Source organism: Trichosurus vulpecula, chromosome 7 (assembly GCF_011100635.1).
Source record: "Trichosurus vulpecula isolate mTriVul1 chromosome 7, mTriVul1.pri, whole genome shotgun sequence".
NCBI classification, from domain to species: Eukaryota; Metazoa; Chordata; class Mammalia; order Diprotodontia; family Phalangeridae; genus Trichosurus; species Trichosurus vulpecula.
Window position 1 is genome coordinate 27,239,114 of NC_050579.1, and position 25,673 is coordinate 27,264,786.

At 44.4% G+C, this 25,673-nt stretch overlaps 1 protein-coding gene across 1 annotated transcript in view; it reads left to right on the forward strand.

Moving 5' to 3' along the window:
- Positions 1 to 25,673, forward strand: part of GALNT17 (polypeptide N-acetylgalactosaminyltransferase 17) — a 315,475-nt gene that overhangs the window by 285,938 nt on the left and 3,864 nt on the right. The window contains 3 exon segments of the mRNA XM_036768136.1: positions 315 to 500; positions 2,466 to 2,603; positions 4,234 to 4,329. Coding sequence (XP_036624031.1) covers positions 315 to 500; positions 2,466 to 2,603; positions 4,234 to 4,329 — 420 coding nt within the window.

Sequence of the window (25,673 nt, forward strand, 5' to 3'; positions counted from 1 at the left end):
AAGAATTGCATGCTAACGAGGACATCTCATGCCAGAAGCCTGGTATTATAATGCATACAGTACTAGACTTTGAATCAGGAAGATTTGGGTTCAAATCCTTCCTCAGACACTTTACTAGCTGTGTGAGCCTGGGCAAATCACTTCACTTCTATTTGCCTCAGTTTTCTCATCTGTAAAATAAGCTGAGTGACTTCTAAGGTCCTTTCCAGCAGTACATCTGTGATCCTATGATCTCCATGTGAGGGATCCAGGCCTCTGAAAAGCAGAGAACCCCTCAGGATGACAGCTGTGTGCCTCGTCCTTCCCGGTTCCAGGTGTGGCTCTGTGGCGGCAGTATGGAGGTCCTGCCCTGTTCCCGAGTGGCCCACATTGAGAGGAAGAAGAAGCCCTACAACAACAACATCGGCTTCTACACCAAAAGGAATGCTCTTCGAGTGGCCGAGGTCTGGATGGATGATTACAAGTCCCATGTGTACATTGCCTGGAACCTGCCCCTGGAGGTATGAGCTAAGCATCCTTTCTCTGATGCACATCTCAGTCAGAACCAAACAACTCCAATCACAATAGGACGGGGGGTGCTGGTGGGTAAGGACTCCCAAAACATGTTTTGTATAATCACTTTGCCCCAGTTTCTAATAATCCTATCTGTTCCTAAACATATATATTTTTTCTTTCTTTGTTTCTTTCTTTCTTTCTTTCTTTGTTTCTTTCTTTCTTTCTTTCTTTCTTTCTTTCTTTCTTTCTTTCTTTCTTTCTTTCTTCCTTCCTTCCTTCCTTCCTTCCTTCCTTCCTTCCTTCCTTCCTTGCACTCTGTGGCCTCTGAGGTCCTTTCTATCCTAAATCTCAGATCCCATAATCCTACATGAAAACTTGAACTGCCATTTTGTTTTATTATAAAATTGGTATCTGTGTAGCTAAAATGACTTAGAAATTTTGAGACCTCCAAGAGAGCTTTTAAAAGGAAAAAAAAAAACAGGAAGCCAAAAAGACAGATTATTCATCCATAGCTGGCATAAAATTAAAACCCCTGATTAGTTTCCCTCTAAGAATTAGTGGGGCTGAGAAGCCTATTCTGCTCATACTTTTGCCAAAACTTTAATAGAATAGTTTGTGCCATCTCCCCCACCTTCCAGATGCTGCCATATTTGTCATTACTAGACCACCAAGTGATGGAGGTTTGTGTTTCCCTTGATCCAGGGCAACCCTTAGCAAGGTCTGATGTTTCACATTTTGGCTGCCTGATTTTTACCTCTGTGCACAGAAGCCTATTAACTGTTCATTTTGGCAAAATCCAAGTGAATAATTCATTAGAAGTTCATTATGAGCTTTGTTATGGAAAATTACCTTCCCTTCTGCATATAATGAACTTCAGGGAAGACAGAATTGGGAACTAAGGGGTGGGGTGGGGGTTATGGGGGGCAGTGGATCACACACCTGTTAACAAAGAGCTCAGTGAAGTGGTTGCAAGCTTCTCTTGTCTTGCCTCTATAAAATCATTATATGAATAATTACACCTGGTGGTTAGAGAAAGAAATGTGGAGCATGAGTCATTGCGGATAAAGAGAAAACACCATCACTGGCTGTTTCACAATGCATGAGTGAGATGTTCTGGACCACGGGCAGGGAGGCATGTTGTTCTCTAATGGGGTTTTAGATGAATGGAGTTGATGACCCCAAATGGAGTGGAGCAGGCTTAGCGGGGAGAAGAGAAGGCTTGGGCATATGGTAGCCATCCTCAGGTATGTGAAGAACTGTCTTGTGAAAGAAGGAGTTAGACTTTTTTCTGGTGGCCCCAGGGAGAACCAAGGATGATAGCTACAAGTTTCAATGAGACGTTAGGCTTGATATCAGGAAAAATGTCCTAATGTCTAGAACTATCTAGAAAAGGAAGGGGCTGGTGCTGGGGAGTAGTGAACTTCCCCTCATTGGAGGAAAGCAAGGAAAGACTGGATGACCATTTCTCAGGAATAGCAATCCAGATTGGACTCTTCAGCTTTTAGAGTATCTGCCCGAGATTCTGTGAACTCTCTGAGTGCCACTAGGAGCATCCTTCTAGCATCTAGAAGAGATTTCTAAAGTCATCTAGTTCAATCCATCTTATCTGAGGATGAGGAGCCAGAGGCTCAGAGAGATCATGAGATCAAAGGTCTAGAGTTAGAAGGAACCTCAGAGCCATGTCGTTGGGCTCCATCATTTTGTAGACAAGGAAAGAAATGCCTACGGGATGTTAAGTGAGCTGTCCAAATCAGCCCAGGTATAAATAAACACCAAAAGTAGGATGTAAATCCAGATGGTGTCTAAGTTTCCTGAGAGCTATGAGGCAGATATTCCCTTGAAGCTGACATTGGTTGGTCCTGTCCTCAAGTTGAAGCAGTTCTGAGGTCTCTTCCATCTAAAATCTCTGATTCCTTCCATCCCCATCAATGCTGTTCTGAGCTTTGTGCCTTTTGAAATTCTGTTTTCAGAATCCAGGAATAGACATCGGTGATGTCTCAGAAAGGAGAGCTTTAAGGAAGAGGTTGAAGTGTAAGAATTTCCAGTGGTACCTGGACCATGTTTATCCCGAGATGCGGAGATACAATAACACCATTGCCTATGGGGAGGTGAGTGTTACAATGAATCACGACAGCAGCTACGGGAAGCATAGGACCTGATGGTTGGTTCACCTATCACAACTTGGGATACCATTAGCTATTCAGTGCTGGGTCATAACAGTGAACAGAATCATCAGAATGCCAGAAAAAGTAAATGAATGAGTTAAAGCAATTAGAGCCCCCTCTGTATTGATCAATGCTCCATCTCTAGCCTCAGTCTGCAGAATTATTGCCATCAATGAAGTGGCATGATTTAACTTGGGCATTGATTTAGTGTCCATGAAATTATGGAAGCCTCAAGGAATATGGATTTATTGAGACTTAGGGACCTCTTCATACTTAAGGACAGATATATACCAGGAGAATCTCCTGGGGACTTCTTAAGCTTGGAGTAAGGTCTGGGTGAAATTGAGGTAAAATTTAGGAATTGAGAAGGCTTCTGCTGAAGCATGCTTCCCATCTCCTGGAAGAGAGGCATTAGTCTCATGATGCAGAATGAGGTGTCTCTTTTTTGGACATGTCCAATACAGGAATTTGTTTTATTTGACTGCGCATATTTATCATAATCATTTTAGTTTTCTTTTTTACTTCAATAAAACAAAAGTAGAGAAAATAGATTTTTGTTCATTGAAAAAAATTAAGTTAACTTAAAAAAGTTTAGGAATTAGTGACATTTCCCTTCTACACTCTGACTATATGTGCCATTAAATTCAGCATGGCTCATCATCTCTAATGGCATCTTCCTGCCCACCCCCATGTTCTCAGGGGTCCCATATATGCCTGTGCTCCCATGCTCTGGACTTCTCTACTCTTTTGTCCAAACCTAGCCTATGTCCCATCTCATCATGGCGCTTCTGGGTGCCTGAGGCTTAATGTCACCATCTTGTGCTCTATACTAACATAAAGAGTGATGATGTTTAAGGCTTATAAGCTTTTCTTTGAGTATCATCCTGCCCCTTGCCCTATCCTTCTCCAGATGCTATTTCCATGTTAACTGAGACCTTCAATACTTTATTCCCAAAAGAGAGCTCATGGCAGGAAATTTAGGCCCTGTTCAGGCCAGTTAAGGAAAGATGGCGGAGGAGACTGGGCACCTTTCCGACCACATCCTACTCTGCCTCCTTGTGGGGTATCAATGTCTGCTCTTGGTGCCCATTCTTCATTACTGGGCAGGATGTAGACTTAAGGGACCATGAAGAGCCTCAAATTCAACCCTCCATTTTACAGATGAGGACACTGAGTGGCTTGCCCAGAATGCACTGCAAGCAAGTGTCTGAGGGAAGATTTGAACTCTGGTTAAGCACTCTACCAGACTGCCTCCCTCTCTGAAGATGAGGACCAAGGCACAAGCGGGCTGCAGATGTGGTAGTTTAATTAACATTTCTCAAATCTTATATCATCAAAGAATATTACTAAAAGATAATTATGCTACAAGGGACTTTAGAGATTGTCTATCAGTCAATCAACCAACAATTATTTATTAAGCACCTACTGTGTGGAGAGGAGGCTATATTTCTGACTCCATGAAAAAGGATTGGATAAAAGACATCCCTCATGGTAGAGAAAGCCAGGTGTGTTGATGTGAAGGAACATCTGCTTGATGAGGGCTAACATTGGTTGTTTGTTTCTGTCCCAACAGCTTCGCAACAACAAGGCTAAAGATGTTTGTTTGGACCAGGGGCCCCAAGAGAACCACACTGCAATCCTCTACCCCTGTCATGGCTGGGGGCCTCAGGTTAGAAGAGATGTTTCATGTTCAAGGGGGACAATTATTAAATCTGCAGTGGTCTTTCATGACTTTCTAGAACAGAGGACAAAGGAATCAGGAGCCACTTTGCGGAACAGCCTGGGATGGTTTGGTGATCAATACTATTTATATTGTTGTCCTTTAAATTTACTTTTTAATGGAGATCTGGAGGTGGGGGGATGTCAGAGAAGGAGACCTCACTGAAATGAGAGAGACGAGAAGTAGGAGGTAAGGAGGAAAGTTAGGGGTCACAAATAGACTAGAGGTTTGGTCGGTAATTAAGAAATGTTGGTAAGACCCAGACACATCATGCTGTTTGAGGGCAGGCCTGATACCTAGGAGACCTTAAAATAAATGCTTGTTGAATTGAGTTGTTGAGGCTGGCTGTCATGGGAGAACTGGGTTCAAAAATGCTGCTCTCCTGGCTCTGCAGTCCTGTGAGCCTGGGCCTGCTGGAGGTTCTGTTTTCCTACTCATTCATTTTCTTTAGTAAGCATTTTATAGACTGCCTCAGTGTGGCAACTGCATTTATGAATAAGGATCAAAATGATGAAATATAACATGATAAAGACAGTCTCATTAAGGGCTTACCACACATTTGCATAATCAAATGCCTGCTGCTTGCCTTCAGAGGCCTCTGCTTTTCCAGTGACTCAGAAAGCAGGCAAAGAAATCCTCTCAGAGGTAGTGGGGATGCTGGCACAGGCTTTTGCCTGTGTTTGGTGGGCTGGGGGCAAGGGAAGCTTTTCCTAAGCTGCTGAGGAGGCCTTGGGGGCACTGTGACTATCTGCTGGAAGAGGGGAAAAGTCTGCTAAGCTCCCAAGCATGTTTCTGAAAAGCTCCCATAGCTCAGGGGCCCTCCCCGTCTGAGCCCAGCTCGTACCTTCTCCACCCCCTTTTCCTCCATCAAAATAGTGTCACCTGGTGCTGGGGTGACTTCTTTCAGGTGACATACAGCTTTCAAAGCACTTAATCTCATCTCATCTGATCCTTCCAACCCTGGGAAGTGGGTGCTATTTTTACAGTGGAGGAAACTGAAGCTGAGAAAGGTGAATGACCTACCCAGGATTTCATAGCTACTACGTGTTAGAGGCTGAATTTGAACTCAGTTCTTCCCAACTCTAATTGCAGTATGCTCTTTGCATCCTGCAGATGACTGATGCTGGACCTATCAATGAGATCCTCCATCAGCCTTGATGACTGATAATGACTTCCCATGCTCTCTCTCCTATGGAACAAGCATCTACTCTAACAGTGGGGGGCTGGGGGGGGAAGGGGGGCAGCCTTCAGTGCTCAGGGCCCTCAGGCATGATCGTAATGATGGGGATTATTTGGGGGAAGGCTGGCTGAGAACCCCCTGTGTACACTGAATCTCTCTGTGCTGGTGGCCTCCCACATGACTCCTATGCCAAGGGCTAGCCCTGAAGCAATCCTACAACCCAGAGCAACCTGGCTAATATCCAAGAGGGTCTGAGTCCTCAAAGATCTTACATCTTATTTGGAAGCTGTAAAATAGCAAGGTAAACACAACACATACATATAAAACCTATCTGTTTGTAGTGCATTTGCAACAGGGGGCCATATTCCTCAGTCACCAAGTCATGCCCAAAGAGCCCTTTGGAAGTGGTTGAGTAAGAGCCTATCCCCAACACCAGAGGGTTTGGAGCAAACTTCTACCAGAGGGAGTCACAGGCTCCTTTTTATGTTTGTTTTTTAGATTAAAAAAGCATTAATATCCTCTCTTTGTGCTAGCACGACATCGTCTATAACACAGAATAACAATGAAAGCTAGAGGAGGAAACGCGATTAGGTAAAACATTTCCTCATCTCTCTTTTAGGACCAGGCTTGGTTATTGTAATTGCTCTGGGTTCAGTCTTTTGTCCTTCTCTGTTTCTCAGTCATTTCAGTAGGTATTCAATTCTTTGTGACTCCAGTTTGGGGTTTTCTTGGTAAAGATTCTGGAATGGCTTGCCAACTCCTTCTCCAGACCATTTTACAAAGGAGGAAACTGAAGGAAACAGGGTGAAGTGACTTCCTCAGGGTCACACATCCAGGAAATGTCTGAGGCTGGATTTGAACTCAGGTCTTCCTGACTTCAGGCCCGGTACTCTACTTACTGTGCTACCTAGCAGCTCTCAGGGTTTTGTTGTTATGGTTCTTCCCATGTACATCATTGTAGTAATATATAAAATTTTCCTGGTTCTAGTTATTTCACTTCTGCATCAGTCCATTGAGTCTTCCCATGATTCTCTGAATTCTTCAGATCCATCTTTTCTTAGGACCCAGATAGATCCCATTGTATTCATGGATCACAATTTGTTTGGCCCTTTCCAGGTGATCGGGTCTTTGCTACTCCAAAATGATGGTGATGGTTCTCTAATGGGATGCCCATGGGTTTTTTGTTCAGGATTCTGTGTGAATAGTAATGCTGAGTGAGGTCACCCCTGCTGAGGGGAGGTGCCTTTCTCAGAGTATGTCTTTATCTGCCAATTAGAAACACCTGTGATTTCTTAAAAAGCCCTGGGTCTCACTCGGAAGGGCCTGTTACCATTTCCATTACACGTCTAGTTTGTGTCTAAGCCCGATCATGTAAAGGAATGGCTCGCCTTCATTGGATGGAGCTCAGTGGCCCCATCAGCGCACCGCCAAGGGGCAATCCCTGGCTGATTACACTCTTCTGCTGTGGAACTGTGGCTGTTGTCATAGTCTGGTGCCATCTAGTCCTCCATTTCTAGCTAAGGTACTGAATAGGACATGGTCAGACTGGGCCCACACACCACCTGAGTACCCAGTATGCTAGAGCAGACACTGACCAAGGCATTTGCTTAGCTTCCCACTGCACTCTGGCTTTCAGACACTTAGAGATGGAAGGGACCCAACTCCTTCATTTGAAAAGAAGGAAACTGAAGCTGAGAGCATCAGGGATTTGCCCAGAGTCACACGACTCGTATGTGGCATCACAGATGGACTTGAATTCAGATTCTTTCAGATTCTATCCTTTACACCGCTAGACTGTGAACACAACAGAAAGTTTCACCCTGAAATAAGATCCCAGGATATAGAAAGGTCCAGGAGTGCAGTCACAATGCTTAAACAACTACAGTTTGATCTTTATTGTCCCTGGCACTTTTCCAGGTCTTGGTGGGGGATGGGGGGGATCCTTGTCATCCAGCTGCCATGGTTTACTGGCATCTCAGCTTTCATTCTTGGGAAGCTGATGCTCCTTCCCCCAGTTAATTCATCACCAGAGTGACGGAGAGCAGTCTTTTATCCTGTAATTAAATTTAATCTACTCTTAGACTCACTCTTTTGATAGCTCCATCTTTGAAGCCATGCATCATCCAAACACCTTGCTGTAATGATATATTAGTCCAATAAGGCATGCATGCATCAGTGCGGTGACGGGGCTGTGATGAGCTATCAGCAGAGAGAGAACTCTCCTAATTGTCTGAAGATTATAAATAGGGATGCTGTCCTGGGGTGGCAGGGGTCTCAAAAAGAATGCCAAGCAAGGAACATTAGGTAGACCCTGGGGAAAGGGCCCCCAGAGAGCTGCTGCAGGTGTCTTCAGGAGGAAAAAGCACAGCTGGCCCATTTATACTTCAGCGAATCTGATCTCTCTGCAGTGGTGCTGGTAGCCACCCATCCCCACCTTCTTATGCTTTATGACTGCAAGGGAGCTGGGAGTCTCCCTCAGCGTTATGTGGACATCACTGCAGCACACAGGCTGTCTCTAGCTCTCACTTTAATCTCCTTTTCTGATCATCCACCACTTCGGTTATGCACTAGGAGCATAGGTTATTATTTCATTTAATCTGAACAACAGTCCCGGAAGGGGGTGCTGTTAATAAGCCTCATTTTAGAGTTGAGGAAATTGAGGCACACAGCCTTGTCCATGGTCACATAGTTAGTATGTGTCTGAGGCTGGATTTGAACTCAAGACTTCCTGACTCCAGGCCCAGTGCTCCATCTACTGTGTCACCTCACTACCCCTTGGACCCTGGTCTTTGAGTGAGATTTCTAGTTAAGGGAGAAGCCCCAAAGCAGGAGCCATGCATGGATGAGATCTGCTTCTTTCCTCCCAATCCTAAACCTGGATTGATCCTCATTTAGCCTAAGGCATAAGAATAGATTCTGAACAATAATTCATGACTCATCTAGTTCATGTTTTCCTCCATTCCACTGTGATTCTAATCTTTCAAGCTCCGTGTGACCTAAAAGGATTGTTCACTCATTCAGAGATTAGAAAATATTTTATACAAAAGAAAATGTGAATTGAACAGATACAGGGTCAAATGTCCTGAGAAGTCGAGCTACTACTCCAAGTATAGCATATAAATTCCCTTGGACTCTATGACAATGAAAACAGAATCAGCAGTGTTGGCTGCTTTTAAACTTCTGAGTTTAGTAAAATCTGAATTCTCAACTCTCTGACCGAGACTTAGCCCTAAATTGGGGCATACTCACCCACAAATATATACAGAATCCAGGAGAAAATGGATTCAAACTTAGAAAACACATGTGGCAGTAGTTAATTCCCAACTCCCAATTGCCAAAAGTCCTTCCCTGTCTCAGATATGTAGGTCTGTATGAAGCCCCAGGTAGGTGTAGCAAAGCTTTCTACTGGGTTCCTCACAGGGTCCTGAAGCTGCCTTTCCCCGATAAGTCTAGTTTGTCCTATTTAAACACTGCTAATCCAGGGATTCTGTTAGGACTTCCATTGGAAGTCCCAAATCTTCCAACCTTTCAGGGCACACAAGGTCATCCTCTGGTCAAGAGAAGAGGAGGAGACAGAGGCTCTTTGACCTCTCCCTCCCCATCCCTGCCAGATGATTCCTTTTCAGGGGACTAGCCACAACCTCTCTCTCCTGTAAGCTGCAGCGACCTGCCACTGTAATCCTAGGCTCCCAATGGACTAGACCCTACAAGGTATTACTGACTTTTCCCAACCAGTCCCAATATACAAACCTCTTGTATAGTGTCCTTCCAAATTTCTTAGGGATTTTTCTACACCTAGTTTAATATCATAGATTAATTGACTGATTCTATAGGCCCCCCATCCAACAAGTCATAGACTGAGCATTAGCCATTCCTCATTCACTAGAGAGACAGAAACCCATTTCTTGCCATAGTACTTAGATGCACTTTTCTCTATAAAAAAAGAGAAGAAGCAGCTTAATGAACCTAAGTTATTTTTCAGTGCTGCCCACAAAGGTCAAAGAAGCATCTACGGAAATAAAATTCCTTTGAAGTCTAATTAACTTTCCTGTATCACAAAGAAGCCATACTAGAGTAGTCACCAGAGAGGATGCATGGTTATGGTCAGCCATGAGAATAAGGAAAGCAAATTGAAGGGTCGAGCTGGGCCAGCCTTGCCCACCCCCACCATGTCTGCCATGCCCTCCTTAGTCCCAGCATTTTCCCCAACATCATCTGCTCACGTTCTTTCATCCAAGTTAACAACAACCAAAAAGGGGGAGAGGAGAGGGGGGCAGGAAAGGTTCTCCCCTGAATTGTTAGAGACCCAGAAAAGCTGATTTCAGAATGACAAGGCAAGGCTTCTAGGGTCATTCTCCTGATTAGAGAGAGGCTGTGAGTGTTTGCATCCAGGAGATGGCAATCAAAGCAGAGAACACGTAAATGATCTCATTTGTTGGGACCTTAATGAGAATGGAAAATGTGGAGAGGCTCTGAGCCTTGGGGAGGGGGTCTCCTTCAAAACTGTTGGTTATCTGACGCAGAGAGGGCCTGGGGAAAAGGCCTTTAGGTGAGGGGCAGAAGGAGAATGGATCCACCTCTTTTTGACCCTCTTAGATCTACACTGTCTGTGTTTGCCTGTTGTATTTTGGAGGCCTCTCAGCCCCTGTCTGTTTGAAGATTATGGGTCTGGACCTGGAAAGGATCGTGGGATCACGGCCTTAGAGCAGGACGGTCATCGGATCTAAATCCTTCATATCACAGGGAAGGAATCTGAGACCCAGAGAAACAATAGGATCATAAATATAGAACTTAAAGGCGCCTCAGAGATCATCTGGTCCTTCCCCCACCACCCCATTTTACAGTTGATAATAAAGAGGTCAAGACACTTGCCCAAGGTGACTCAAAGTCAAAAGCAGGATTTAAACACACAGTCTCTGACTCTAGAATCAATGCTATTTCTACTGGGATGTACTGAAGATCAGGGAAGAGAATATGGGAAATCTGGGGGTGGGGTGGGGAATACAACTTCTGAAATGATTCCCGGACAAGGACCAAGTGTCTCTTCAGAAGAGCAAGGTGGTCATTATTTCTGATGAAAACACCCAGGTTAGCATTTCTGAAGTAGGCTTGTGGAAAGGGAGGCCCCTGTGTTCAGCAGGAATGGGGCGGGGTGGGGGGAAAGAAGAAAGATGAGAGAGGGGAGAAAGGAGGAGAGAAAAAGTCCTGAGAATCCTAGAGATGAAAATGGCCTTAGGGATTATCTCATCCATGCGTTAAGGACAGGGAGGGGAAAAAGAGGAGTCCAGGTCATCTCATCCAAGGTCTGCCTTTGACGTACACTAACCAACTCTGTGACCAAATCAAGTCTCAGCAGCGGAGGTGACTCTCTGACAATGAGTTATAGACTGGTGGCTGAGCTGCCCCAATGTGGGGAGTTTCCACAATGGAAGATCCCCATGCTGATGAAATCACAGTCCAGTGGAGAGCAGCAAAAGAGGGATGGAAACAACCCTGAAGGGCTAGCCAGGGCCTGAAATTACCTCATCTCTACATTTTTGTGTATATTTAGTGTGTTTATAATCTGTACATTTTATTTCCCTGATAGAATGAAAGTTCCTTGAAGGCAGGGACTGCGTCAAGACCTTGGGGGAATCGCTTAATCTGTACCTCAGTTTCCTCAATTGCACATGGAAACAGTAGCATCTACCTCTTAGAGTTGTGAAGATCAAATGAAATCTATTTGTTTAAAAAAAGTGCCTGGCACATAGTAGGCACTGTGTAAATTCTCATTTCCTTCCCTTCCCTCCAATACCTAGAACAGTGCCTAGAACATAAACGCTTTAGTAAATGCTCATTGATTATGTTAAAATGGTGGTTTTGCTACTAGCTAGAAAACCTACTAGCATCTCTGGCCTTGGTTTCCTTCTCTGTAAAATGGGGGGAGTTGGAGGAAACAACCTACCTAAGGCTGTGGTTAGAGGGCTTAGACGTGGAGCTGGGTTCAAATCCTACCTCATTCACTAGCAAAGCATTTAACTTCTCTCAGCACTTAGGTTCCCCAGTTGTAAATAAAAACTCTTCCCTCACAAGGCTGTTATGAGGATCAGGCCTGGGTAAGGCACTTTGGACTGGCTAAGAAAGGGCCCGTAGGATGTGCTTCCTCTTTTCCTTGTATCCCCAGCCCTTAGTAGGCACTTAATGAATGCTTGTGAAATGATTGACTAATTGGATTATTGGGACCCTTAAAGTATTAAATAAATGTTAGCTTATATCAATCAGTCACTAAACATTCATTACACACCTAGCATCTGCCAGGCATTTTATTAAGTGCCAGGGATACAAAAAGAGGCAAAAGACAGATCCTGCCTTCAAGGAGCTCATAGCCTATAATTACCACTACTCTTATTCTCTGAATCTGAAAAAACACTTGGTGGTTAATTCTTAATTAACCAGATCTGACCTCATTTTCTAAGCATTTTGATGAATCAGAATTTTACTACATTAGCCCAGTAATATTTTAAGTTGCAGTTTGCTCCATGGCTACAAACCCTGCCTAAGATAAGCGAGTCCCTGGGGAATTAAGGTTGCAGATGACCCAAGGAACATGGGAGAGATGTGTGTTGGATGGAAATAAGCTATATGACATGACCAATGACATGTCAGAACTGACCTTATACTTATTAATATTTTATATTTATTTGTGTGTACATCTTGTCTTCCCCCATAGAACACAACCTTCAGGGACCATTCCATCTGTATCCCTACTACGTGGCATAATGCCGGGCACATAGTAGGTGCTCAGTAAAATTATATTGATCGACTGAGAAGTGGCATAAAAGTCACCGTCCATATGTCCAGGAAAGGAAGTCAATGGCTCGAAGAGCGGGCCAAGGGGGAGGGAACCACCATGGGTTAAGTGTGACTATGTGTCAGAAGTATTATTTCATCTGATCCTCAGGACCACCCTGTGAAGTGCTCTTATCATCCCCATTTTACAGCTGAAGAAACTGAGGAAGACAGAAATAAGTGACTTGCCTAGGGCCACATAGCTATTGTCTATTGTCTATGGACATGCTAGCTATTGTCTAGCTATTGTCTGTGGACATGGACATTTATACAGGATGAAAAGGCCTGGACTGGCTGTGATGGATGCCCTTAGAGAAGGGGCCTATAGGATGTGCTTCCTTTTTTCCTTGGTATCCCCAACACCTAGCACTTAGTAGGCTCTTAATGAATGCCTGTGAAATGATTGATTAATTGGATTATTGTCTCGGCTTTCCTACTAACTACAAAGTCATTTCTCCTTTCTGGACTCCAGATTCCTCCTTGTCAAAATGAGGGGTTTGGACATTTAATCAAAGCTCTAACGCTGGAAGGGACCCCAGGAGCCATCTAGTCCAAATCCTTCATTTGACAGGAAAGGAAACTGTGGCCCAGGGAGTTCTATGACTTGCCCAAAGTCGCACAGATAATAAGTAACCAAGACAGGATTTGAACCCAGGTCCTTCATTCTCCATACACACATATTCGCACTCATATGCATATGTATAGCAGGGTCCTTAACCTCTGACAGTTATTTCTTCTCTCATTCTGTCAATTATCTCCATGAAGAGACCATTCTTTTCAAACCTCTGACGCATTCTTCATTGCTCACAGAATCCTTTTCTTAAGAACACAACACATTCCATCACTCTGTTCTAGCCATGCTGTCTCCAGTGGGCCTTGCAGACCCTTTGGTTTTACAGAGAAACAGAGGACCCAGCTCTCACCTAAGGTTATATCAATGAACCAGACCACAGGCCTAATAAGCAAACCCAGTCACTCTTCCCCAGGCTATCCCTCCCCTGCCGCCATATTGTCACCTTGGAGAGGACGGCTCAACAATGGAAGTCTCTCCTTCCCAAAGGGATTACAGGTTGTGTTTTCTTTATCTCTCCCACCCCCTACACACAAAATTATAGTCATTTGTAAATTCAGTGATTGATTTTTCCCTTCCCTCAGTCTTGCCCTTCCCTCTTAATTATATTTCAAAACGCTGATTGAAAATCTGAAGAACATTGAGAGCTAATGGCCCCAAAGTAGAGGTTCTGCCATATCAATTTGTGAAAAGCTATTATCAACCACTGAGAGCCCCCTAAGTCAAATTATGGGAGATGGGAGCTGAGATTTCGGCCATTTCTCTGATGGAAAATTATGGGTTAGGCTCCGTAGAAACATGTGGCCGAGGACCAGACCCAGAGCTCAGACGGTCCAACTATACACTTGGGCCCTCCCTGGACACAGCTTATGATGAGAAAGGCCCGGAAATCAAGTGAAGGACAGTTTCTGGGGCAGTAAATCTGTAATCACTCACTGTGCTGGAGGCAGGAGCAGCAGAGTGGAACCAGAGAGGGAGCAGTGGATTGTTCCTCTGACCCCCAAACAGGGCCAAGGGGCCTCCGCTCTCAGGATTGTAAATGCAGCCCAGGCTGTGTCTCTGAGCCCAGTATAAGGAGAGAAGCAAGCCTATACCTCCAAGATGAGAAATTCAGGGAGGTTGCCAGAACGGATGACTAGTTAACAAATCCATTGAACAGGAGAGAAGGTTTCATTTCCAGGGAGTGTGTGGGGAGTTGGAGGAAGGGAGAAAGTGGAGGGCACAGGATAGACTTTGCATCATGATAATATACAATGTGTAACTAATTACCCTGGCCTCATTGCCTCAAGACCAGGGATGTGACGTCTCCCCCTTCCCTAGGGTTCTCCAGTATCCTTAACAGAGATTAGAAAGTGACTAGGCTCTCTGAAAATGGTCCCAGCACCCACCAATGATGTCCCCTTAATCGTAGGGAGTGGGTGCCCTATACCCACCAAAAACTAAACGGTGTTCCATTTAGCTACCAACAGTCAGATTAATTTTTACCAATAAATATTTACATCAAAGGTATAATCACAAACTTACAAATTGACTCCTTTACACATGGGGCTTAAATCCTGGTCGATACCACTTCAGTCTCTGGGGAGAGAGAAGAGTTGGATTTGTTTGACCCATTTCCTATGTAGCACAGTCCCATGTTTTGACTCTAAAGTCCCCCTCAGGCTCTATTTCCAGGGCCCCTGTTTTCAGGGCTTTTGCTGGGCAGACTGGCTCCAACTTCCTTTCTGGAATCCTGGCTCCAGGGTCACCATGACTTGAGCCTCTGGGCTGGTGGGGTCTGCTGCCAGGACCTGAAACCATGGAGGATAAAGATAAGAAAGACAAGAGAACAGAAACAACTGCCCCCCCGCCCCGTCCCCAGGCCCATTTCTTGGGGTCTCAAAGGAGAGAGGTGAGGATCCCCCTTTAACCATTCAGTTCATGAACAGGCTGCCATCTTCACCCTCTGGCCCAGCAAGAAAGAGTTTAGAAGAAAAAGAGAGCTCAGTGTGGCCATTGTAAAGATGTACCCAAGCCAGTTCTGGGCCTGGAGTCAGAGAGACCCAGGCTAGAAGTTACAGGGGCTACTCAATTGGCACAGAAGGTGGCACCTGCTTTGTTCCTGACCTGGGCCTGTTCACTCCTCTTTGCGCAACCTGGTGCCCCGTCCTTCTCGAGGTTCATCATATTAATGCCTACATTATTGTAGCCATCTGATCACCTTAGCTGCCTGTATCTCAGAGCTCTACCAGCCTCAGCCTGGTAGACCCTGCCCCAACCCCCTCTCTCACGTAGTTCCCCACCTGTAAGCTCTACTTCTAAAAGCTTGTGTCTCTCTTAAAGAGGAGAAAGGGATAGAACAGGGGGAGAGAATTTGGAACTCAAGATTTAAAAAAGTTATTGTTAAACATTTTTTACATGTAATTGGAAAACATTTAATGAAATAAAAGTAATTTTTTAAAGATAATAAAATCAAAGCTTAGGTTTCCTGCAAGGACATCAAGGCTCTTTCTGTATAGACTTAGTTAGCTCGAGGCCCCCTTGAGGAGTGAAGTGGGTGACCTCGGTCTTCACTCTTGCCCCATCCCCTTTGTGGGGGATCTTTGACTTCCTGTCATGTTGGCGTTCCTGCCTTCCCAGCCAGCTCCCAACTGTTGTCTCTCTTCCTTCCCTCAGATCTTACCTGTTCCCTCCCCCTCCTCCCAGTCCTCTGGGCCATGCTCTCTGCTCAGTAAGCTCACCTTATGGATTTGCTAATTGGGTGAGAATGTGTCACCACCCAAGCAGCACATGAGAGTTTAACCTAGGCTTTCTGGGGATGTGCCTTCCCCCCAAAGGAGTCAGGATTTCAGTTATGAAGGCAGGAGAGAAGGGTGGGAAGTGTAGAGGTTGAAGACTGCATGCGTTGTGTTGATCCTAGGCTCCAAGTGATGGGGTGCAAGGTTGTCTTAGGATTGGAATGGGGCATTCTTGTGCTTACAGGGAGCTTCCTGCCAAGGAGCAGAAAAGGAGAGACTCAAATTCAAACTGGCTCCAAATGTGCGTGCAAGGCAATGAAGGGGCAAAAAAGATAAATTCAATGCTGGGCCTGTGCTCAGAGAGAAGTAAGCAGGCTAAGACAATTCTAAAGATAGCCACTCTGTGACTCGGAATGGCATGACACAGAATAGATCCAGAGCTGGAAGGGACCCTAGAGGATGCCTAGTGTAATCCTCCCATTTTAGAGATGAGGGAACTGAGGCCCAGATCTGGGGACGTGATTTCCCAGATCCCCACAGGTCCTATATAGCAGTACCAGGATTTAAACCCAGGTTCTGAGGGGGCAGCAACATGGAAGGAGTTCTGGATTTGGGGTGAGAGAGCGTGAGTCATATCCAGGCTCTCCCATATGCTACCTACATCATAGGGTGGTTTTGAGCCCCAGATGAAATTATCTCAATGAAGCCATTGGCAAGCCTGAGAATTCCATATTTATATTATTATTATTTGAGCCTGGGAAGCTGGGAGGATGACAATGCTCAGAATTGGGCCTTCTGCGTTACGCACATCAGCTCAGGTCTCTCTGGTGACCCTGTCAAGGTTTTCTCTCCCCAAATGCCTGGCTGGGTTAAGATGAGCTCTACACAGTCCCAGGAAACTGAAGGAGGTTTATTTGATTTAAATACACACATATATATTTAGTAGGCCCATGAAACCTTTGTTCTGCCGAGCCACAAAACTCATCGACGTGTGGCTTTAAAATGTAGGTTTGCACACACTTATAAATAAATGCATTCACTCCGAAGCAAGTGTAAATCAGTGGAAATCGGCACTTTTCCCTCTAAACAGAGGCTGCAGAAAACTCATTTCTCATGCAGCCAAGGTTGCTTGGAGTATCGGCTCCTGGTTTCAAAGTGATGAAACGGATATTCGATATTAAGGCCACCGTAAGCCGTGTTTTTATGGACAATCCAATGGATTTCCCAGTGTGCCCGGGCTGCTCCATGACTGTTTGCTTCCTGGACCTTATTTATCTGGCTGTAATTGTCAGTAGACAGCACAGCCAATCTGTCCTGTCTGCCCAGGTTGGTAAATGTGGGACAATAGCCATGTTTGTCTCTTAGATCATTTCAGACAGAAGGTTCATTTTTTTTGTGTTCTTGTTATATCCCTCTAAGGGAAGACTAATTGTACTTGGAATCTGGCTAGTTTTGAGAGCTTTGGGAAAGATACTTTTGCTTCCCCCTGGGCCAAGGGCTTTCTCTTTCAGGATCAGTGGCCAAGCATGTGGAAAAATGTGAATTTCTAGTGATGGCGGTTCCCTCAATGATGTAAGTGGCTCCCAGGGTTCCCACGTGGTTTCTCTCAATCTGGAGGCACTTTATGAGGCATTGGGCATACAAATACAAAAAATGAAATGTTGAGCAGCAATGCCATCAGCGGATAGACACTTTTGCTCTGTGAGGCACAGGGATGTCCACGAATGCCTTCATTTGATTCCTTGCTTTAGCCCAGAGGTAACCTTATGATCTGAAAGGCCATGCTTCTGAAACTAGCTGTATGACCCTGGGCAAGTCACTTGACCCTGTTTGCATCACTTTACCCTGTCTACCTCAGTTTCCTCATCTGTAAAATGATCTGAAAAAGGAAATGGCAAACCATTCCAGTATCTTTGCCAAGAAAACTCCAAATGGGGTCATGATATAAAGGTGTAGATAATGCTTCCTCTCTGAACACCAATGAAATCGCAGGTTGAGACACACACCACCACCTCCCTGCCAAAAAATATCCAAGGACCACTTTTGCCTAGTATGAAAAGCTTTATCAATGCATTGAAGGATGGTTTCTCTTGAAGACTATCAGCTAAATCACCATGAGGTGGTGGTCTGTGCTTTTGGAAGGCAGAACCATGGGAAGGCTGGAGCACAATGATATTGGGGTCTTTGATGAAGGCCAGCACAGGAGGCAGTGCTGCTCCATCCTTTAAAGGGATGATGAAATTGCACCAGGAGGAAGGACACCAGACTCAGACACTGCTTTCACTTGCTGTTTCCTAGAGAAAACTGCTTCAGATGCTGTCCCCACCTTCACTAATTAAAAGCAGATTAACTGAAGACAGCCTCAGCGCGGGCTGCCACTCTTCAAACTAGTCCGTTTGGTCCTGGAGAACACAGGCTTTGAAATGGGTTACCTGTTCTGCAGACTGGGATGGGGTCACAAGGGCCACAGAACTGGGATGCTCACAGTCTTCAGTCTCTGTTTATTCATCCTGGTGTAGGCATTAGTGGACCTTTCTGGGCTGTCTTTCCCTAGGATTTGGAGCTACAGGGTTTGTTTTGTCTTTTTATTTTTTTATTTCATATTTTTAGTTTTCAGCATTAATTTCCACAAGATTTTGGATTACAAATTTTCTCCCATTTCTACCCTCCCTCCCACTCCAAGATAGCATATATTCTGATTGCCCCATTCCCCAGTCAGCCCTCCGTTCTGTCAACCCACTCCTCCCATCCCCTTTTCCCTTACTTTCTTGTAGGGCAAGATAGATTTCTATGTCCCATGGCCTGTATATCTTATTTCCCAGTTGCATGTAAAAACAACCTTTTTTGAACATATGCTTTTAAGACTTTGAGTTCTAAACTCTCTCCCAACTCTTCCCTCCCCACCCACCTTCCCTAAGAAAGCAAGCAATTCAACATAGGCCACATGTCTATCATTATGCAAAACCCTTCCACAATACTCGTGTTGTTAACTATATTTTGCTCCCTCCTGTCCTGTCCCCCTTTATTCAATTTTCTCCCTTGGCCCAGTCCTTTTTTGAAAGTGTTTGCTTTTGATTACCTCCTCACCCTATCTGCTCTCCCTTCTATTGTCCCCCTTTTTTATCTCCTTCCTCTTTCTTTCCTGTGGGGTAAGATACCCAATTGAGTGTGTATGCTATTCCCTCCTCAAGTCAAATTCGATGAGAGCAAGATTCACTCATTCCCCCTCGCCATTCTATCTCTCCCTTTCTCCCTCTCTCAATATATTCCTCTCTCATTCCTTAATTTGATTTTACTTTTTAAATATCATCCCTTCATATTCAACTCACCCTGTGCCCTCTGTCATATATATATATATATATATATATATATATATATATATATATATATATATATATATATATATATATATATATGTATATATTCCCTTCAGTTACCCTAATACTGAGGTCTCATGAATTATACACATCATCTTTCCATGTAGGAATGTAAACAAAATAGTTCAACTTTAGGAAGTCCCTTATGATTTCTCTCTTTCTTGTTTACCTTTTCATGCTTCCCTTGATTCTCGTGTTTGAAAGTCCAATTTTCTATTCAACTCTGGTCTTTTCACTGAGAAAGCTTGAAAGTCCTCTCTTTTATTGAAAATCTATATTTTGCCTTGGAGCATGATACTCAATTTTTCTGGGTAAGTGATTCTTGATTTTAATCCTGGCTCCATTGACCTCCAGAATATCATATTCCAAGCCCTTCTATCCCTTAATATAGAAGCTGCTAGATCTTGCATTATCCTGACTGTGTTTCCACAATACTCAAATTATTTCTCTCTAGCTGCTTGCAGTATTTTCTCCTTGATCTGGGAGCTCTGGAATTTGGCAACAATATTCCTAGGAGTTTGGGATCTTTTTCAGGATGTGAATGGTGGATTCTTTCAATTTCTATTTTACCTTCTGGCTCTAGAATATCATGGCAGTTCTCCTTGATAATTTCTTGAGAGATGATATCTAGGCTCTTTTTTTGATCATAGCTTTCAGGTAGTCCAATAATTTTTAAATTATCTCTCCTGGATCTATTTTCCAGGTCAGTGGTTTTTCCAATGAGATATTTCACATTGTCTTCCATTTTTTCATTCCTTTGGTTCTGTTTTATAACATCTTGATTTCTCATTAAGTCACTAGCTTCCACTTGCTTCAATCCAATTTTTAAGGTAGTATTTCTTCAGTGGTCTTTTGGACCTCCTTTTACGTTTGGCTAATTCTCCCTTTCAAGGCATTCTTCTCCTCGTTGGCTTTTTGGAGGTCTTTTGCCTTTTGAGTTAGTCCATTTTTTAAGGTGTTATTTTCTTCAGTATTTTTTTTGGGTCTCCTTTAGCAAGTCATTGACTTGTTTTTCATGGTTTCCCCACATCACTCTCATTTCTCTTCCCAATTTTTTCTCTACTTCTCTAACTTGCTTTTCCAAATCCTTTTTGAGCTGAGACCAATTCATGTTTCTCTTGGAGGTTTTTGATGTAGGCTCTTTGTCTTTGTTGACTTCTTGTGGCTATATGTTTTGGTCTTCTTTGTCACCAAAGAAAGATTCCAAAGTCTGAGTCTGAATCTGAGTCCGTTTTTGCTGCCTGTTCATGTTCCCAGCCAACTGCTTGACCTTTGAGCTTTTTGTTGGAGTATGACTGCTTGTAGAGTAGAGAGTACTTTGTCCCAACCTTTAGGGCTTGCGCTGCTGTTTTCAAAGCTATTTCTAAACAGCATGCTCTTCCACTCCAGTACTTCTCCTCCACCAAGAACCACCAACTGGACCGTGACTCAGATCCAAGCAGGTTCTGCACTCCTGCTCTGATCCACCGCTTAATTCCTCCCACCAGGTGGGCCTGGGGCTGGAAGCAACTGCAGCTGTAGCTCTGGAAGCAGCCTCAGAGCTGCACTACCTCTGCTGCCCCCAGGGGCAGTAGCCCACCACCAACTCCTTTCGCTCTGTCCCAGCAGTTTTTTCCCACTAACCTGCTCTGTTGTCTTTGGCATTTGTGGGTTAGAAGTCTGGTAACTGCCACAGCTCACTAACTCAGGGCACTACAGCCTGTTCCACCCATCTCCCAGTCTGGTTGGTCTGAGCACAGCCCAAGCTGGGTTCTGCTCTGCTCCGCTCCCAGCTCCATGAGATAGACCTTACCCAGCAACCATATAGACTGTCCTGGGCTAGAACCCTGCTTCTCTCTGCTATTTTGTGGGTTCTGCAGTTGTAGAATTTGTTCAGAGCCTTTTTTTAATAGGAGTTTGGAGGATCTGGGGGAGAGCTGTAGGCAAGTCTCTGCTTTCCAGCCTCCATCTTGGCTCTACCCAATGGAGATACAGATCTTATATATGTATGTTTGGGGAACAGTAATCCTGATTGTCTGTGGGTCTAAAGAGCAAGTCGGTGTATAAGCCAGCCTGCTCAGGTCACATGGAGCCCAAGCCTTCAATTCTACTTACAATCATAGATTTAGATCTTGAAGGGACATTAGAGGTCACTGAGTCCATGCCCCTCACTTTACAAATGAGCATTTGTTGTTCAGTAGTGTCCAATTCATGACCCCATTTGGGGTTTTCTTGGCAGAGATACTGGAGTGGTTTGCCATTTCCTTCTCCAACTCATTTTATGGATGAGAAAACTGAGGCAAACAGCATTAAGCGATTTGCCCAGGGTCATATAGCTTGCACATGTCTGAGGTCAGATCTGAACTCAGGTCTTCTTGACTCCAGGCCCAGTGCTCTATCCATTGAGCCATCTAGCTTCCCCTAATCATTTCCTTAATAAGTTGCAAAGCCATGATTGCAAACCAAGTCTTCCAGTAACAAATCCACGAATGTTTCCACTACACCAGAGGGTCCCTCTCATTTCGCCAACTGGTAGAACATGCTTTTTGCACGTACTACAGGTTGCCCATTCATGGGATCACCACCATCAAAGAAGTACACATGCAAAGGATGACATTGGCCATTGATTTCAACTTCTTCATTTTACAGATCAGGAAACTGAGGCTGGGGAGGCCACTTGACTTATCTTATTCCATTCACAGAGCCAAATGACCTTTCCATGGGATAATAACTCTAACCTACATCACCATGGTGGGCGCCCCACTAAGGGTAAGAAATGTAACAGTGTGTGAACCAAATCAACTAAAACTTTAACAAGCACAGAGAGGTGGTGCTGTGGAGAGATCACCGGGCCTGGAGTTAGAAGGACTTGAGTTCAAATCCAGCCTTAAACTCTTACTAGCTGTGTGACCCTGGGTGAGTCGCTTCACCCCGTTTGCCTCAGTTTCTTCATCTGTAAAATGAGCTGGGGAAGGAAATGGCAAACCACTGGATAGAGCACTAGGCCTAGAGTTAGAAGGACCTGAGTTCAAGTTCAGCCTTAGATACTTACTAGCTGTGTGACCCTGGGAGAGTCACTTCACCCTGTTTGTTCAGTTTCCTCGTCTGGAAAATGAGCTGGGGAAGGAAATGGCAAACCACTCCAGTGTCTTTGCCAAGCAAACCCCGAATGGAGTCACAAAGAGTCAGATGCAACTGAAAAATGACTAAACAGTAACAAGTAGTAGCTCTCCTTACCTGCCCTCGGTAAAGAGCTAATACTCAGTTGCATTGAGGCATAAATAATTGATAACCATGTGATTCTTTTCCAGTGATTTTAAAGGGTTATAAAGATTTATCCCAGCCTGATATCCATGTCATGCATTGCTAGAATAAATAGGACTTATCCTAGACTATTCTGATGTTCCATTATTGCATGAAAGATAACTCTGAGTTCTCAAAGTCAATAATCCCATAAATATTAATTAAGTACCTACTGTGTACCAGGCACCATTCTGAGGGCTGACGATATTAAGAAAAAATAAGAGGAAAAAGACAGTCCCTGTCTTCAAGGAGTTCCCAGTCTAATGGGGGTGTAGCCAGAATGGACTTTGTTTTCTTTGAATGACTCAGCTTGCCTCGTTGAGCTTCCCTGGACGCTGGGGCTTGCTCTTCCGGGGCAGGACCAGAGCTTCCTGTGTGATGAGTCGTGGCGCTGGCTGAGGGGAGGTGTGTTAACGTGGTCTATGCTGGGGGAGGGGCCAAGTCAAGAACCAATCGGCCCTGGTCGTTCAGGTGGCGCTTGATGATGTCAAAAACTCTATAAGAGGGGAGAGGACAGCTTGAAGATCCTCCTTTCCTTTTCCGGTTGGAGCCAGAGACGCCTACAGCCGAAGCTGAGCTGCCCCCGGTAGCAGAGCTGACTGGAGGCTAGTGGGTAATCTTCTTACCGTAGAGGGGAAGCATGTATACGATTTTGCCTTATACCATCTCGCTTCTCTGTGGCCTCCTGGTTACCTTTGTGAGGCGGACTTATTGGGCCTGGAAGCTTTTGATGAAAATATCAAAATGGGGACGCTGGTTTGTGGGCTTGTTACTGTGGAGTGTAAATACATGCTTTAGTTCTCCTGCCTTCTGCCTAGAGAATTCCTTATATCCTGCGGTTCCGGACCTTTTAGGCACATATGAGATTCTCTTTGAAATCATAAATTCTGCCTTCCTAATATAGGGGGCGATAACAAACTAATTATATCCAAACAATCTATATGCTGAATAAATAGAAAATAATGGAGGGAAGGCATTGAGATTAAGAGGGGTCAGGGAAGACTTCCTATAGAAGGTGGAATTTTAGCCAGGACTCGAAGGAAGCCAAGAGGTAGAAATGAGGAGGGAGAGAGAGTACCAGACATGGGGGCAGCTAGAGAAAATGCTGCCTATGCCCAAGCAGATTCTGCTCCACTAGAAGGGCTTTGAGTATTTTCCCAGAAGAATATGAGAATAGGATCAATCTCAACAGGTATCGGGAGGCTCATCATCATAAGCTGAGGAGTAAACAAAGGTCCCAAGATGAAGTGTGTTCCAGGTGTGAATGGCATCCTGCACAAAGGTGGGAAGATGGAAAGTGGAGAATTGTATGTGAGGGACAGCAAGAAAGACAGTTGGATTCATACAGTGCTTTTAAGGGAGGGATGTATATATAATAGGGCTGATAGAATAGATTGGAGCCAGATTGTCCAGGCTTTAGATGCCAGAATAGTTTATATTTTGTCTTAGAATAGGGAGCCATTGGCACTTCTTGAGTATAGGAGAGCTATGGTCAGATCTAAGACTTAGCAATATCGCTTTGTTAGCCAGAGGATGGATTGGAGAGGTCAGAGACTAGAGGCAGGGAGGCCAGTCAGGAAGCTTGCACTAGAGGTGATTGGACTAAGGTCACAAGAGCAAAGATCTAGAATAAGAGCTAGAATAGTCCAGCCCTCTTCATTTTTCAGGCAATGAAACTTAAGCCCAGAGAGGTTGACTTACTCAAGGTCACCCAGGCAGTGAGTTCCATGGGTGGAATTTGAACTCACATTCTCAGACTCCAAAGGTAATGTTCCCTCTAAGTCATGGATGTGTGAAGGGAAAGAAAGAGGTGAAAATGATGGATATCATGGAGTTAGAATTGACTAAAATGGATAAATGATTGGATGGAGGAGGATGTCTCTGAAATTATGAACCTGGGACCCTAAAAGGTGGTGAGGCCCATGACAGAGACAGGAAGAGGGGAACAGTGTGGAAGAATAAGATAATCAGTTCCATTTTGGATGCTGAATAATCTTTCTTTCCTCCTCCTCCCATGGAGACTTTGGTCAATGGTGGCACCACCATTGACCAAAGTCTCCAATGATATTTTTGACTCTCCCATTTTTCCTCCCCTCTCACACCCAATCACTCATTGAGTCCTGGCCATTTAGTCTGTGTACTATCTTTCTAAACCATCCCCTCCCCTCTGCTCCCACTGCCCATCCTCATAGTGATCCATCATCACCTCCCTTGACTTTGGTCATGCTTCCTAGCAGTCCTCCCATCTCCATTGTCTCCACATTCTAATCCATCTTTCCTCTTGCCTCCACACTCATTGCCCTTCTTCATGTTTCTACTCAAAACTCTTTAGTAGCTTGCCTTTCCAAGTTCAGTAGACTCTTTTTTCTGGGCATTCAAGACCCTCCACAATCTGAAACTATTGGACCTTCCCAGCAGAGGAATTGACACACCTCTGAAACTGCCATTGTGATATTCGGCAGTCACTTAACTACCCTGGGCTTCAGCTGCCTCATCATTAAAATGAGAGGACTAGACTATGTAGATCACTTCCAGCTCTAGATCTAAGATCCTAGGTATAAAACCTTGGGCATGTCATATAACTTCTGGCATAAATGCATGCATATGGATAGGTAGGTGGTGCAATGGATAGAGTCAGGAAGACTCCTGTTCCTGAGTTCAAATCTGGCCTCAGATACTTACTAGCTGTGTGACCCTGGGCAAGTCACTTCACCCTGTTTGCCTCAATTTCCTTATCTGTCAAATGAGCTGGAGAAGGAAATGGCAAATCACTCTAGCATCTCTGCCAAGAAGACTCCAAATGGGGTCACAGGGAATCAGACACAACTGAAAACAATTCAACAGCAACAACAACAACGTACATACCTGTTGTCTCTCTGACTTGATTGTAAGGTCCTTGAGGGCAGAGCCTGTTTCGTTCTGGTCTTTGTATCCCCAGTACCTAGTGCAATGGACATACTTAATAAATTCTTATTCATTGATTGGGTTAAATGATTGATAGACTTCAGACAGACGATACCCATAGCTCCCAGCGTGAATTACTTCCTCCTTTTAAACATCTGGGTCACCGATATGCCCATCTAATTAATGTTCAGAATGTTCCTTGCTCGTCAGTGGGAAAATAGCTTGATTCACCATTTCAATAAGCACCTGGGTCTGTCTTTCCCCTGAACTACAGAAGGCAGCCTGGTGTCGTTCATTGCCTTTCATTTGGTGAATTTAAATCTGATCAAATTTGGACTGGTAGCAGGAGGAGCTCTGATTTTCTCTCCATTGAAATGGGTCCCTCTTTTGCCTTTCATAATTGTTCTCGTCTGAGACTAATTTAGAGCCAAAGC